The sequence below is a fragment of the Globicephala melas genome, chromosome 6, assembly GCF_963455315.2.
Source record: "Globicephala melas chromosome 6, mGloMel1.2, whole genome shotgun sequence".
In the NCBI taxonomy this organism is placed as follows: domain Eukaryota; kingdom Metazoa; phylum Chordata; class Mammalia; order Artiodactyla; family Delphinidae; genus Globicephala; species Globicephala melas.
In genome coordinates, this window is record NC_083319.1 from 12366229 (window position 1) to 12383423 (window position 17195).

Genomic DNA, 17195 nt, shown 5'->3' on the forward strand with positions numbered 1-17195 from the left:
TAGTTAGTCTTTACATCCATGTCACATAAATAGATACGAGTATACAAGGTCAAACTGTTGAGTTGTTGAATGCTCTCTTTTTTTGTTGTTGGTTTCCTGTATTTGTATTTCTTCTAAAGAGACTTTTTCCCCCCAAGTAATATGAATTCTAAATTTGTTTTTATTAGCTTTGTTACTGGATCATTTTCTTTCATATTCACCAACTGATCTTCAAAACCATCTTCCTGATTTTTTAATCTACTGTTCCTGACACTCAAATTTGTGTTACTTGTTGACACATTTTCCTGTATTAACTTCTGGAGCACTGTTTTATTTTATCATTTTTAGATCTTAAGGTTTTCTAAGTGACTGAACAAACATTTGGCTTTTCCATTTTCAATTCTGATTGAAGAAAGGTTTCTGTTCTTTCAAGGGTTAAATTCATTTCTTTTAAAAAATTATTTTAAATCCTTATGTGATCATTTGGGGAGGGAGAGTGGTAAGCAACATGGAGTACAATAAAGCTTTAAGAAATGGAAAGCTCAGTAACGGTTTTCTGAATAACTATACTTTTTCTTATCAGAATGTTAACAAAATTCATCTTTTTTCCATTATTTTTTATATTGTTTTAAAATTTAATCTTTATTTCTGCTTTTATTGTAGTGAACATTGTTACTCTTAGATTTATGCTAAAGCAGTGATCAAAGGGTTGGACATAGAGGCTTTTCCAACCATCTCACCCCCTTTTCTGTTCCACTTAGTGCGTCCTGTTTATGAGAGTGGTCATATTTTCAGGTATGTCAGGATGGAAAAAGGGTTGAGAACCATTTGCACTAAGAAACTGAAGTTCTTATCCTGACGATCTGTCGTATTTCTTGAGTATTGAAGATAGAGAAGATTGGAGCTTCAGTTGCATTAATAGAACTTTCTCTGTGTAGATCACAACTGTGTGAACTCTGCATTTTCTCTCCTGAGTGAGGGTCTTTATTTCTGGGCACCACAGTTTTAAAATGTTCTTGTCGAGCTAGCAGGTGTTCAAGGGAGGGACCCAGGAGAGAGTGTGGGCTGTGTAAACTGTTTCAAAGTTGAAGAGAGGAGGGCTTTTTAGCCTAGAGAAGCCGAAAAAAGACACAAATATCTTTAGATCTTGAAGAGCTTCTTGGAAAAGGTAAAGGTGGCCTGAACTCTTAAGACCAGTGGTGGACATTATAAGAAACAACAAAAATTAACACAGCATTGTGAAGCAATTATACTCCAATAAAGATGTATTAAAAAAATTTTTTTTTTAAACTGCTGAAAAAAAAAAAAAGAAACATATTTGAATTTACCATAGCCAATAGAGTAATCCGGCAGTGAAACCGGCTGCTTTGTGTGATGGTTAGATCCATGACCACAGGTGTTTGGGTAAAGGTACCCAAATAAAATGGGTATGTAATTGTACACCCATTTTATATTAAATTGTATACATGTACACACATATATACACCCACATATATACACATAAGCACAGACATAGTTTTATTACTAATAATATTTCAGAAAATCATTTTAAATGTGATTTTTACCTTTAAAAATCACTACCTCCCCTTTGTTTTCTTGGTGTTTATTTGGAAAACCAGTCTCTGATATGATATGATCTTATTTTCTTGTGAATTAAAAATCTTTTTCCTGAGTACTTATTATAGCAAAACTTTCAGTTATCAAAGTAGCTTAATTAATTGGGGTTGTACCTTACCTTTTCTCTACATACTCTTTTCTAGGGTGATTTTAGTACTTCCTTGAGCAAGGGAGAAGGATGACCAAAACCAGAATCACTTAGAATTAGTCTAGCCCAAAACTCATACCATATGTTTATTACTTTGGATGTGTCTTATGGTGATCTGCATGTATAATTTTTTTTTAAGACATATACATGAGACCTATTTTTTATTTTTTTAAATTTTATCGTTTAAAATATTTTATCTATCTATCTACCTGGCTGTGTCGGGTGTTAGTGTGGTGTGCGGGCTCTACATTGTGTCACGTGGGCTTCTCTCTAGTTGTGGCGCATGGGCTCAGTAGTTGCAGCACGTGGACTCTCTAGTGGCTGTGGGCGCTCTAGTTGTGGCACGTGGGCTCAGTAGTTGTGGCATGTGGACTCTCTAGTTGTGGTGTGCAGGCTCTAGAGCGTGCAGGTTTAGTTGCCCTGTGGTATGTGGGATCTTAGTTCCCCGACCAGGGATCGAACCCGCGTCCCCTGCATTGGAAGTTGGATTCTTAATCACTGGACCATTGAAATTTACTTGCAATTTCAAACTAAATTGAAAAATTTAGTTTGCTTTTTCTCTGATACATCTTTAATACTCTTATAGTGGCAAAATGAATGTGAGCCGTTTTCTGCTTTTTCTCTGTATTCTAGTTCTGGTTTTTCTAGCCACTGTGTGGCTTTTCCCTTCCTTGGTTTCCTCTGTTCAAAATTAAGGTAATGAATTTTCTATTTTCTGTCTTTTTTGGGATGTTTAATGGTAAAATGCTGGTTTTATATAAATGGCTTTTAGTTCCTTCAATGCTCGGTGATGAGCAGAGACCCAGGAGTGTTACCGTTCAGCTATTTATGTCAGATAATAGATACTAAATTTCACCACCAAGAATGGCCCTGCACAACTTATTAAACTATTAACTTTAATGATACGTTAAATATAACAATATATGATTCTAATTGGTGATTATTTTTTGTATGTGTATAATTGTATGTTAAAAGAAGCAATGTACATTTCCCTGTGGATGTCAGATGACTTGCCCTGAAGAAGGTCTCACTTGAATGATCTCTGAGACCTGTTGTTAGGAAGTTAGTTACTTGTTTATATTAACTTTTTTGCTGATGAGTGACTGTGCAGAGATCCTTTTTTATTCATTCTTACTTGATTTTCTTTAAAAATCTACATAATCTTATATAAAAACCTATCTAATCTTATAAGTTCTTAGCAAGTAGGAGTTCCTGTTTAGGCTGTCCTATCAAAAAGTTACCAGTTTAGAGCAGTGGTCCCCAACCTTTTTGGCACCAGGGACCGGTTTTGTGGAAGACAGTTTTTCCATGGGGGTGCATGGGGGGCAATGGTTTAGGCAGTAATATGAGCGATGGGGGGGAGCAGATGAAGCTTCCCTTGCTTGCTCGCCACTTACCTCCTGCTGTACAGCCTGGTTCTTAACAGGCCACGGACCGGTACAGAGGAACAATTATAGAATAATAAACTGCTGGGAATGCTCTCTAAACTGGGAGTTTATTATTCTATACTTGTCCTCTGTAATAATTTCAAGAACAATAATTTACCTTTTCTCACATAATGATGCTTTTGGTAACTTTCATTTTCAAATATTAGAAAGAATGGTTTTAAATGTTGTTTAATAATTGTATAGATGATTGACATTGTGGTTGCTATTTGAGGGATGGAGAAGGGATTTGCTGGTAAGTTGGGAGGAGAGAAAAATGTTACCTCTACACTAAAGAACTAGTTAAAGACTATTTGCTCTTTTAGCACAGTAATACTAATCGTTAATAACATTTAAAAACTTAAGGGGCAATCATTCATTTTTTGAAATTTTAATTAATTGGGTATTTTTGAAATCTCTGTGACTTTCAGAAACTCACAGAAGAGAAATATCAAGTGGAACAATGTGTAGATGAGGCATCTATTATAATTCGGAATACGAAAGAACCCACGCTAACTTTGAAGGTGATACTTACCTCCCCTCTAATTAGGGACGAATTGGAGAAGAAGGACGGAGGTACACATGTGTATATATATATATATATATAGATAGATGTATATATATAAATATATATTTGTTTTGTTCACATAAGCACTCTCTTGAATGCTATGTTAATTGTTTTATGGATTTAAGAAATACCTGTCTTCATTTGTTTTACGCCACTTATAGTATTTTAAGCAGCTTTATTTACACAATCACTGTATTTTACAAAAATGTTTATATTGGAAATATAAGATACGTTAATTAATTCAAAAACCTGTGCTTATCATGTTGGTCTTAAATCCACTTTAATTTTTATACTGTTTTGGTGTTCTGTTTTACTTTGTCTAGTATTGCAGTGTTATTGGTATCAGCCAACCTATTCTGTGTGGCTTGGTTATTAGGTCTGATTTTAGGCTTAAATGTGGTTCAAAACAGTATTATTTTCAAATTTACTCGCTTATTGTGTCAAGTTACTCATTTGCACATCTCTCTTGACTTCTAATAACTATATAACCTCTTAAGAATTATGCTTTATCTAATTGCCTAAGTGTAAATGTTTTATAATGTAAGAGATACAAATTGGGGGACTGATTTTTTTTTTAATAAATAATCTTTAGTAAATTTCTTTTCTAGGAGGTTTGTGATCCTGTTAACATTTAAAATTTTATATGTGTGGGAATCATGCTTTAAACTAACTTTCTTCTGAAGTTGAAAAGAATTTCTGCATGGCAATGTCATCGTACAAAAGAGTGATAAATCTCTTCAGTTTTGAGAAGTAATGATGGAGCTGGGTTTCTTTTTTGATATTTTTATCCTTTCACATTAGCTTGTTACTGCCTCTCAGTCCTGTCACTAGAAACTTGCCATGTGATATTTCCCGTGTCAGACCTTTGACCAACTGGCCCCTCCCTATCATGACAATTTAGAGGCAATGCGGCTTAACTGGACCAACGTGGGGTGGGGGGGACTCCCTGTTGCTGTTTTTTCATCACTAGACATTCAGCAGGTTCCATTGCTTACTCCCCTACCTGAAATACCAGTGCAGCAAGAAGTATTGGTTAGTGTCTTAATTTATTTCAAGTTGATGATAAAGGAAGAAAAAGACACATTTACCAGAGATGTTAGAATTTCGAGTTTTGGCAGACATGACTCAGGATTTCTTAAAGTAAAAGTGATAGACTCCTTTTGTAAAAAGTCTTCTGGGGTAACTAAAATCAGCTATACCATACCCGACGGATATAAACTAGACACATTTATGAGTCATAGCTTAAAATTAAAATGCATCCTATCTATAATTAGGTTTATGCCTGTACTTTTTTTTTTTGGCTGCATATAGTATCTCTAACACCTCTGAAGAACCAATCTTAAATGGCTTAATTTCTTTAACAGCTTTACAGTTCACCATTAACTGTAGAACTATAAAATGATTTCTGAAGTATCAAGATAATTCTGTTAATTCTGGTAAGCTGTGTTCTCTTGACCCTCTAGTGTAAAACTAACCATTTCTAAGTATAGTTATAATTATAGATATTATTAAAAATTCTTTGAGTATAGAGAGATGAAAGAAGATTGAAGTTGCCAAAGGCTAGATTTGTCTAGATTTGAAATTGCCGAAAACTGGATAATGTTTGCTTGTAGCTGTAGACATCCCTTCCATTACTTTAAAAGTATTGAGAATATCAGGCTTCTTTTTCCCCATGGCTTTGTGCACTTACGTGGGATTTTATCAGTTATCAGTGATGCCCTTAAGCTTAGTCTGTTGCCTTTATAACTTTATGTTCAGAGAACCTGAAAACAGATTCTTAGAATATTGCACCCTTACTAGAAGACTAGTTATTACAGAATGGAATTTGTAGGAGAGTAGGAGAGTTATAGTCTCTCTTCAAGGTGTTTGGGTTACTAAAGGATCCCAAGACCTCTTTATAATATGAATCTCATCAGATGATGTTAGCATAATTGTGTGGGATCAGGTAAGATGAAAGAATCAGCTTGGATCTAATGATTTACACGTTACTTCCTCTCCTTTTAAATGGCAGAAAGATTTGCTTTGCCGTTTTCCTTAACCTCACTGCCCTGTTGACTCGCTTGTTATCTCTTATAATTTGCCCATTTTGTCTAATTTGGACTTTGTCAAAGTTTTGTTTTTTTAAAATTTTTAATTTATTTTTGGCTGCGTTGGGTTTTTGTTGCTGCGGGTGGGCTTTCTTTAGTTGTGGCAAGTGGGGGCTACTCTTCATTGCGGGCTTCTCATTGCAGTGGCTTCTCTTGTTGCAGAGCACAGTCTCTAGGCACACGGCTTCAGTTGCGGCACACAGGCTCAGTAGTTGCGGTGTGCAAGCTCTAGGGTGTGCGGGATTCGGTAGTGGTGGCTTGTGGGCTCTAGAGCGCAGGCTCAGTAGTTGTGGCACGGGCTTAGTTGCTCCGCAGCATGTGGGATTTTCCTGGACCAGGGATCGAACCCGTGTCCCCTGCATTGGCAGGCGGATTCTTAACCACTGCGCCACCGGGGAAGTCCCTGTCAAGAGGTTTTTTGATCTGCACTAGCAGTTTTTTGTATTCCTGGGCAACTTTGAGGATCCAGTATAACTAAGCATTTGAGATCTGGGCTATACAATTCTGTAGGATTTGTTTTATCACACCAGATGGCTCCTCTTGCCTTGATGCAGTTCTTTTCAGCTGCATGGGGTGAAAGCACAAGATTCATTTGGGTTCCAGGGATTTCTGAGTTTAAGAGAGATCTCTTTAAAAAAATCTGCGTTCATTTTCTTTCTCAGAGTTTAAAAAAATAGGCATTGTAACTTTTTGGGAGACATTTTCCTATAGAATTTCAATTTCTCCCCTCCCACAAAACAAACAGGCTGTTCACAATACATACCTTATGTCTTTCTCTTCCCTCTCTTCACTTGCCACATATTTGGGTAAAATCAAAAAAGGGAAAAAATGTCCGAGAGCAGGCAGAACTGGAGGACTGGGGCAGGTGAAGAGCATCACACTTACCTCCTCAGGGTTGTCTCTGCAGAAGTGGATCTATCTAACTACTCGTTTCAAATCACTGTTTAGATTTTCAGTGGCCAGAGTACATAGTGAATCTCTTTGGTGTGGTTTAATGTTTCACAGGTGAGAGTTCTCCTGTGCCGCCAGTCTTTTTTCCATATTCTAACCCTTTACTTGAAGGCCCTGTAGAATAACCATTCCCCATAACTACATGCTTCCTGCTAAAGAAGGCACAGGAGAAAAAGCACAGACCGTGGTGCCTGGCAGCCAAGTGTTTGATTCTTAACTCCATTAACTATTACTCTGTGACCTTGGACAGGTTTCTTTATTTTAAAATGTGGGTAATGAATACTTTAGAAAGTTGTTACATGAGAGAATTTATGTAATGTAACCTGTACGATACTCAGCACAAAGCGATTGCTTAGTAAATAGTAGTAGTTACTCAGCTTACTAAAAAATGTCACAGCACAAACTCATCTACTCAAAGTGCCTTGAGTTCACAGTGAGAATAATATGTACATGATAGGTCTGAAGAAGTGAACGTAAACACAGTTAAACTCATAAATAGCCATTGAAGTGTAGTATTGGAATCAGTATACTGTATTTGCTGCAGTGCTAATAATGAGCTCTCTTACTATAAAGTTTATGATTCATTGAGACAGGTGTCTTTTTCCCTACCTCTGTCCTTTATCCCTAGCACCTGGAGTGGTACCTAATACTTAGTAGGCAATCAGAAGAAAATCTGTTAAATGAATTTTTGTAGCTAGCATATTATCTGATCAAATAGAACTGTCTGGTATGCAAGAAGCATTAACAGTGGACATCTCAGAATTCAAGTAATATATATTGAAGATTTAGCTTTGTTAAGGTATTTTATAACATACTGTGTTATAAGCACTTTCTCATATATGATTTATTTGAACCCTCACAACAGTTCTATGAGGTAGATAATTGTACTGTTGTATAAATGAAGAAAGTCTCACGTTTTACCCGTTTCCTCTGACTCTTAAGTCCAGTTACTATCTAGGGTGATCACAGGAGCATCTTAGCTGATTTAGTTATTCTGAGCATCACACAGTCTAAGCTGCTTTTGGTGCTTGTGATTTTAAACCAGAAGTATATTTGCTATGAGGCTGATAAATCCAGCTGCTTATTGTATTTACAGTGCAATTTGAAACCAAGTGGATAGGGAAACTACAGAGGCACTTGTGGCTAAGGCTAAGATAAACCGCAGCCCTCAGTATGAAGATAGATTCTCAGGGGTTCACAGAGAAGCTGCCCGAGAGTCCCTTTTCCGTATTTGTGCCAGTGTGAACTTCTGATGCTTTTTGGCAGAAGTTCGCTAGCATGAGCCCTGCTAGGTGGCAGACCAGTCCAGAGATCACAACTAGGATTTATAACAATGCTGCAGGCTTTATTTTCCTGCCTTCCCCAGCTGCTAGACCTACATTATCCAGTGCAAACCTGTAGCCACTATCTTTCCAGTGGCTCACTGCCTACTGAGGCACTGAAGAAAAGTGATATCTAGTGATGTTTCTACCATAAAGTAGGAGAACAGTGCTCTGTTTTACCCTAGTGCTACATTTACTTGTTCACATTATTGTGGCCTGAGATTTCGCACGGGCAGTGACTTGAAGCATAATGTCTGCTCTCCGCAAAGCCTCAAGGAATTAGGAGAAGGGACTGCATGAGTATCTTCGGGCTACCCTGGAAATGCTGTCAGCTCAGTAGCTCAGCTTCATTCCAACTTTGAAATGTTAAGGAGGCCTTCGTGATAACTCAGCTTGGTTATTTTACCTTTGAAGAGCCCAGGTTCCAGGCACAGAAATCCTATTTAACACAGTCATGTTCTGGCTTTTCCCCACCCCATCTCCAGGCTAGTGTTTTTGTGAACGGGCAAAGAGTTAGCTTGCATGTAAGGGATGGAGGGAAACTGACCAGCATTTCCTGCCATACGGTGTGTTTCTGGTCACTGATCTAACCTCTAACCAAATAAATGAAGTTAGGCATAATAGACTTCTTTTCAGTGCTTCCATTGTTTCGAATGTTTTATGTACCTTCATGCCCTGATACCAGGTTACTGAGCAGTGAAGTTTTTAAAAAGCTGTTTTCTTTGCTTTTGTCATTTTTGTTGCTATCCCCTATCTGTTTTACTGGTCACTGTAGGAAAAAATGAAATGGCTCACAGTTCCATTGTTTCTAAGTTAAAGACTCCAAGATGCCTTTTTATCAGAAAAGCTTTGCTTCCCCGCAAAATTGAAACATCTATGTTAAAGTTCACACAGAAATGTTAAACTTGAGGTTCTTCTTTGAGAAGTAGCAGTGTTTTTCCAGCAACAATCCTGTGATTGCCACATTAAGTAAGTTATTTTTTTTAATGAATGAAAATATAAAAAACTATATAATTGATTATATAAAGGAAATAGGCAAGCAGGGCTTATAAGTAGCACTGCAGTGCCATATAAATTTATATAGTTTTAAAATAAGAAACTTTGAAGAAGATAAAATAAGATAAATGATTACATCTCCTCTGCTGTTTCCCACCTCATGAATATTGAAACATTTTGGATCTTTTGACTTTTTGATGGTCAGAGCATGAAGAAAAGAAACATGGCCATTGTGATGGTGATATAAAAAGGAATCCGGTGGAAGTCTTCTGTTCACTGCCTGTCCCTTTCATCTCTTTTTAGTAGAATCTGCTGCCTCCAAATGTTGACTGTCTGTAGCAAGCAGATGTCAGTATTTTTATTTTTATTTTTTAATAAGAATTACTGGATATAATCTGACTTTGGGAATGAAAGAATTTGTCTAAACATTTTTGCCATTAAATAAAAATGTCTCTGTGGTGATGAGCAGATGTTAATTACAAGCTCTGTTCACTGGACGAAAGTATCAGAAAGTTCAAAGAGTTGTTTTGCCTTGTCTTTTCCTATCCAAACTTCCTCTGACTCACTCCCTTCTTCCATTGACCCTCCGCTTCCAAATACTCCTACTTGATACAATGATAGAATAAAACTTAGTTTGCTTTACTCTTAACTTAAAGATTGAAGTCCTAAAAAATAAGCACGGTCCATACCTTTTCTTGGGATTACATTATTTAGCAGTCAGTCAACCTTTGTCATGTCTAACTTTTAAGAGATCCTAATTGTTCATTTACAGTAGTTTGTGCTACCTTGTACGTGAGCTTTATACACAGATGCTTGTATTGACCACAGTTAAACATTTTCACATATAAACATGAAAATGAGTGAGTTGTATGCTTTGTGTCATTAAAAAGACATAATTAAGCAAGGCCAGGAACTAGATCACCTATGAAATAAGTACCCATAGTATGTTTGCTTATGTTTATAAATAAAAACATATTAACAGTTCTTTTTGAGGCTTTCCATTTAATGAGTAAAAAGGGGTGATGAAATGAAACCCCGTGTTTTGAATTTGTTGGCAGAGATTAATGTGAAACAATGCAAGTATCTGCTGTAGAGCTCGCCTGGTCAAAAAATAAGTGTGTAGCACTTCAGCCTTTACGTGTTGCAGCCAATAAGGAAAGCCCACATAGACATACTGCTGAGTTTGTGACTGTCATGATTATACCAGGAAGGAGTGTTGGTGGACTTGCTAAGAGAGTTCTTAAAAGAGGATGGTGAATATGACTTAATTGGATTAGTCAAAGAATTGTTCTCCAAGAAACATTTGTATGTTGTATGCATTTAAGTAATGCACCAAGTCTTCAAAAGTTTAAAAACCCACTTCCTAGTGGCTTAGAGGAAATGAATTTGGCTGTCTAAACGTGGGTTTAGTATCTTGTGACAGCTTCTCAAATGTGGATGTTTGTCACTAATCACACATTTGAGTTCTTAATTTTGCTGCTCTGGGCCATCTAATCCAACTTTGAAATGTTAAGGCAAGTCAAATAGTTGTACTTAGATAGTATTTTTTGCTGCTTTTTGAAAAAAAGCTATGTAAAACTTGAAGTGTATTTCAGTGTTTTTCATATTTGTAGTTTTAATAATTTTGGTTTAGAAAAGAAATAATTAGAAAACTCCAAGGTAACACTGGCAGAGTTCTCATCAGTGGGGTAAAGTTTCTATTAATGGTTATCTTGTTGGATGAGTTTCTTCAGTTGTAAAAAAATAAAATTGCCATGCTCAGTGTATTCTTAGTATATCTCAGATTGATGACCTAAGAGAGCCCTAATTTTCCTTAAGAATTGATTAGTGATTAAAATCCCTTCTATAGCGAAAAATTGTTATTGCTCGTGGTCCCAGATTGCCACTCTTTGTCCCCTGCCAAAGGAAAAAGTGCTATGTACCTATTTTGTGCCCTGTGGTGTTATATACATGCTTAATAAGATCCCAGATTGGATGTAGCAGTGGTCATTGATTTGTTTACTGAACGAATGCCTTTGTGCTCCTGTTGGACTTGTGTGCAGAATGGCTCTGTTGACTGTTTACTTAAGTAATCATAGTGCACATAATTTAAAAAGAAAGCAACAAAGCCAAAACCTGAAATCTTCTGGGAGTCTTATTAGTTCACTCAAATGCTACTCTTCTTTTTATTTTTATCGTTTGGTAATTTGACAGGAACCCCTTGGTCAAACTGTATCTGTCTCTCTTTATCCCATTTTCCCATTAGAAAAGGTTGCGATGAAAGATCCTCCGGACTTATTGGACAGGCAGAAATGCCTGAACGCCTTGGCGTCTCTTCGACATGCCAAATGGTTTCAGGTTGGCTCTTTGTTATTATCTTACTGTTATTGTAGCCTTGTGCAGGTTTCATTTGGAACACCTGCCTCTTAATGGTTTCTGTGTAATATATAAAACAGGGGTGCTCTCTGCCTCTTAGGGTTATTGTAGGAGCAAATGCTTTAATTTAGGTAAAGTGCCCAGTATAGCTTCTCCTGTAGTTAGTGATATTTAATTATCACATGATCCTTTTTGGCTTAGTACTCTGAATTTCAGATGATAGCTTATAAAATCCAAACATGGGGTGAGAAAAGCTAAAAGTTCAGACAAAGTTGCCTGGAAATGGGGTTGCCATGAGGCTATAAAAGTGACTTTAATAATATGCTTCCTTTACTTTAAAACCTGCCTTTCTAAACCATAATTTTACTACTCTTAAGAACTTGATTTTTTTGTTTACTTGACAATTTATGAATGACTAACTAATTAGTATTCATTTTAAAGAACCTATCCGTGATCAGTGTCCTTAAAATTAAGGGTGGATTTCAACAGGGATATTGGAACCATTTCGTTTGTTTTAGGCAAGGGCAAATGGATTAAAATCATGCGTAATTGTCCTCCGAATTCTGCGTGATTTGTGCAACAGAGTCCCCACATGGGCACCATTAAAAGGATGGGTAAGTACTTAAATATGATTAAAAGCACATTCTGAAGCTATAGTTAGAGGAAATCCTGTAGAAATTATATGTTACTGTAAAATGGCTATATTCTGAGTTAGCTAAGGTGTGCATTATCTATTTTTGTTCTGGAAAAAAATTATGGATCTTTTTATATGAATTCTTTTTTATGAATATAACTTTTCTACTTCATCATATTCATACTATACAGACTGAGCTATTTTTTCTGACAAACAGTTTCTATACCTGTTAAAAGTAAGTGTCTTCCTGCACTTCACTCTGCACTGATGGTTGATTATTCTTCACCTACTGCCCAGGAAAGCCTGCGTGACTGGCACGTTTCTCTTTCAGTGCTACTTCCGTTTAAAGTAAAAATTTCCTGGTATACCAGTGTAAGGCTCCCTTACCCTCTTTTTCTTTCTCTTTGAGTATAGACACTTAAAAATAAGTTCATATTAGTAATTGAAGTCAGGTGAATAGTACACTTAACTGTAGTTTATAATGTATATTGCCAAACTTACTTAATTTGGAAATTATTTTGCTTGAACCAATTAAGACCCAATAAAGAACATTATAAAACAAATACAGCTATAAAAGGGTCATTTTAAATTAATTTAGCAATTATTAGATATTGGCATCGTGAGTTTTTAGTTTATTAAATATGGAGATTTGGTCCTTCTTTAATTCCAGTTGTAATAGTTGGGGCAGGATGTCTGAAATGAAGTCTTACTGTGGTTTGAGTGCTTCCTAGGTTAAGTGGGAGATATAGGTGGGCTGGGTTTGAACACTGATTATTTATTGGCTATTACTAACCTATATGAAGGCTTGTTAAAACTTTGTTAAGTCAATTAGATGACTGCAGTTTCTTAAGTAATCCTTTCAGGGTAAATAAAAATAAAGTTTTGGTGACAAAATGTCTTCTGAATATATTATCTCAAAAATGGTTGATTTAAACACTCTGGCTGGGGTAAAAGTTGATAATCAAGTGGGAAAAGTTAATTGGGCCCTAAATGTTAAATGGACTTTAACCTTTTTGGCCTCCATTGTAGATAGAAATGTCAGCTCACATTTAACTGGAATCCTTTTAACACTTGGTGCATGTACTAATTTGTAATTTAATATCTTCTAGCCACTAGAGCTTATATGTGAAAAGTCTATAGGTACTTGTAATAGACCTTTGGGCGCTGGGGAGGCCTTGAGACGAGTAATGGAGTGTTTGGCATCTGGAATTCTACTTCCTGGTAAGGGTTTCAAACTGTGGAGGCAGAAGAATCAGAAAAATTTCATTTTAGTTTAGTTTTCTATTATGTGCTAAGTTTGTCCTCTGCCCAGGGAAATGATGTGTAGGAGTTGTTTTTCTTGGAATTTTAGCAACTAGAATGCTTGAATGTTGGAGAAGTGCCATAAAACTCTCTCTCAATAATTGTAATTTATGTTCCATATGTACTAACATAAAAGGTACTAATAAGATATTGTGTCTGCTATGAATTTGCTTCACCTAGAGCTTTGAATTTGAAAATGTTTATGTTGAGTTAAAATGTATGAAGTTCATTCTGTTTGCAATCTGGTGATTAATTTGGAAAAATTAAATTTGGTCTTATTTTCCATATGTAATCCCTTTAAAGATTTGGGATGATTCATCATGCCATTTCTAAATTCTCAGAGTTAAAACCCAATTTCGACCTTAGATATACAAGTGACTTCTAGTAAAATAAGGACATTTATATGCTAACATACTGAAAATGAGTGTCCTTTTTACTCCATTTAAATTGAGGAGATTTTTAACCTCGTTCCTTAGTTTTTTTTTTCTTTTTCTCTCCATTCTTTTCTTTCTATTTTGTGTTAGTTTATTGAATTCTAAACTCAGTTCTGAATGATACTTGAGTTTTTCTTTTGCCTTTGCTAAAGGGGGTCCTGGTCTTCATGATCCTTGCGAGAGGGACCCAACAGATGCTCTGAGCTATATGACCATCCAACAAAAAGAAGATATTACCCACAGTGCACAGGTATGAGATGGGCCATATCACTGTGGTCTATTAGAGGGATATCATGTAATTTATTTAAACACTCTATTCTTGCCTGCTGTTAGGGACTTTTGTCATCATAATAATAGTATTTGATGAATGTGTTTTTAGCTAGATGTTCTAAGGGCTTTATGAATGAAACATTTGAAATTTGAATAAATACAATCTTTTGTTCTTTAGCATGCACTCAGACTATCAGCCTTTGGCCAGATTTATAAAGTGCTGGAAATGGACCCCCTTCCATCTAGTAAGCCTTTTCAGAAATATTCCTGGTCAGTTACTGATAAAGAAGGTGAGTGTGCAAGTTTTTTATTGGGGTTGGATGTGTGCAGTGATGGAGATGGCCATGGGATGCGTCTCGTTAGAGCTGAGAGAACTTAATTTTTAACCCAAGTCATATAAGAACGTTTATTGGTTTTCTTCCATCCCATTAGTGACATCAGCTTGCTGTCATTTATTCTTATTAGTGACGAACTCATTTGGCTATGTTGATCAGATTCCATTACTGCATAGACTTAGGGACAACACTTTGAGAACCGCTGGTCTGAGGCGAAGAGAAAAGTCACAAGCGAGGAGGAGACGTTGTCACGGTCACTCATCAGTTTGATGATCTTGTCATACTTGGAAGTGTTAATGTAACCAAGAAAGAGAAAACAAAAACATAGAGGAGGAGAAAAGTGTATTGGAAAATTCAGGACTGTCTTCCATTTGTACTAGTCTGTGTGAACTCAGATTAGAGTTTCAGCAGAAAGAGCACAGGCGTTAGTGTCAGTGTGACCTGGTTCCAGTCATAGCACCCCTGCTTACTAGCTTTAGCTCTTGAGCGATTAGTTCATCACTTTATGTACTGATATTATTCCAACCTTATTGGCTGTTGTCAGATTAAAATGCTCAATTCAGTGCCTGGAAACAGTAGATACTCAAATGCAAATCCACTTACTCTTCTCATTATGCCACAAAAAACATTCCTGCCTCCCTCCCTCCCTCCCTCCCTCCCTTCCTTCATCTCTATTTATACTAGAAGGTGGGATGTTTAACACCATATTTTCACCTGGGACAACCCACCTACCACAAATGATATTATTATTCTAACAATTTTGATATGACAAAAATAGTGGAATGGCCCAATCTATTTATTTAAACACTGGAATTCCAGTGGGTCTAAAGACTTTTCAGGGAGTCCACCAGATCAAAATTATTTCATAGTAATACTAAGGCTTTGTTTTTTCACCCTTTCCACTCTGTCTTTCATGAGTGTACAGTTGTCTAGAAGCTGTATATGACCTGTGATGGCATCGTCACTCTGATGGCTAATGAAATTTTTTGTATATTGCATTAAAATTTTTTTGTTTTAACTTCTAATATGCTAAATATTGATAGATATTACCCACAAAACAAAGTTTTTTGGGTGCTCAATAATTTTTTAAGAGGGTAAAGTGGTCTTGAGACTGAAAAGTTTGAGAATCACTGCCTTACACTGTAAACTCCTCAAGGGTAAGGAATCCTCCAGACCTCACCACATAACTATTACAAAACCAATGCTCAAGAAATGTTGTGGAATGAAAGCTGTTTTCTTCCAGAGGGTGCTCACACAGCAGCAAAGAATTTTTGAAAGAGATTCACATAACCATGTCTCTGGATTGAATGACTGAATAAATATATAATAAATGATTGAATAAATATGTCTCAAATATATGTGTAGATTCTTATGGTTAATAATGAAAATTTTTATTTCAGTCACTGAATTCATAGCAGTTCTTTGGGTTTTGTATTTTTTCTTTCTCTAGATAGTAAAAGTATATCTATTGTTAACGTGACAGTTTTTTATGGTTTTTTTTTGGTTTGTTTTGTTTTGTTTTTAACATCAACAGTCTTTCTCAAGAGTTTGGGAACTGCTGGTCTGTCAATTTATAGCTTAAAATAGAACCAGACAGTTGGTGTTTCCATTTGAGCCCTGTCAGTTACTAGCTACATGACTTGGGCAGGTCACCTACACATTCTGTGCCTTAGCTATCAGATGAGGGAGCCAAGGTCACTGCCTCCAGACACTTGCTGCAGTCTTCCTCATACTTTCATGTTTTTACCACCTAGCCTCCTGACATTTGCTTTTAAACTTTATTCTTAGAATTCTTGGTGATTTCAATATGCATTTAGATGATTTTTTTTTTTTTCAGAATTTTGACTTCTTAATTCCTTGACTTCTTCTCCCACAAATACCTTGTTTTCTACCTTACCTCAGGTGCCCATTCTGTGGACATATCCTAGACCTTGTCTTCTATAACTGTACCTGTGCCATCTCCCTAATTCATTCTCAAGAATCCCACTTTGTAAACCGCCTCTCATCATCATACTGTCAGGAGCAGTCCTCCTGCCCCAATTCTCGAACCTCACCATTGATTCTGTTAACTTTTCTTAGTCCCTCTCCTTCCTCATGTACTCACTTCTGTCCCTTCTCTGCTTATATTCACGTGGTCTGTCATTAATAATCACGCCCTAGCATATACCTTCACTTTGTTGATCCTGTCTTCCTGACAGCTCTGGTTGAAATCCAACTGTGTGCCTACACCAGGTTGTTGGACATCGTTGGAGAAAAAAATACATAGTCATCTTAACTGTTTTCCCTTTAAGTTTCAGACATTAACCTTAAGTAGACTGTTTGTGTTGGCTGGAAATCATCCTGTAAAGTCTAGAGTTCCCCAGTTTTCCTAGACAGCTGTTGCAAATCTTCTGTCATTTCACACTTCCCTCCCCAGGCCTCCCTCTCGTCTGATGACCTTATTTGCTCTAAGTACTCATGCGCTTTGCTTTCCCTCCCTTGACCGAATAAAGACCAGCCTTTCTGCTTGTCCACTGTATCACATTCCCTTTTGTCTACAAATGGACATTATTCTAGCAGTTCTTTCTTTCCTCACCAGCGTCATTTCCTCCTTTTCTGCTTTTCTACTGGATCATTCTCATCAGCATAAAAACCTGCTATAATGCCTCCCATTTGAAAGACAAAGCTTAACTCCCCCTTGATTCTGCAGCTTCCTCCCATTTCTCTGCTCCCCTTTATAGCAGTACCTTCAGAAAGAGTGGCCTATTGTTTCTTTCTCCTTTTCCACACTTTC

The 17195-nt window shown here is 36.6% G+C and overlaps 1 protein-coding gene across 7 annotated transcripts in view; it reads left to right on the forward strand.

Moving 5' to 3' along the window:
- STRBP (spermatid perinuclear RNA binding protein) overlaps nucleotides 1-17195 on the forward strand; it is a 136785-nt gene that overhangs the window by 89326 nt on the left and 30264 nt on the right. For all 7 annotated transcript variants that reach the window (XM_030858729.2, XM_060300467.1, XM_060300462.1 and 4 more), the window contains exons 5-10: nucleotides 3600-3744; nucleotides 11338-11429; nucleotides 11966-12061; nucleotides 13191-13302; nucleotides 13970-14067; nucleotides 14266-14377. In XM_030858729.2, the coding sequence (XP_030714589.1) occupies nucleotides 3600-3744; nucleotides 11338-11429; nucleotides 11966-12061; nucleotides 13191-13302; nucleotides 13970-14067; nucleotides 14266-14377 (655 nt within the window). The remainder of the gene's footprint in view (nucleotides 1-3599; nucleotides 3745-11337; nucleotides 11430-11965; nucleotides 12062-13190; nucleotides 13303-13969; nucleotides 14068-14265; nucleotides 14378-17195) is intronic.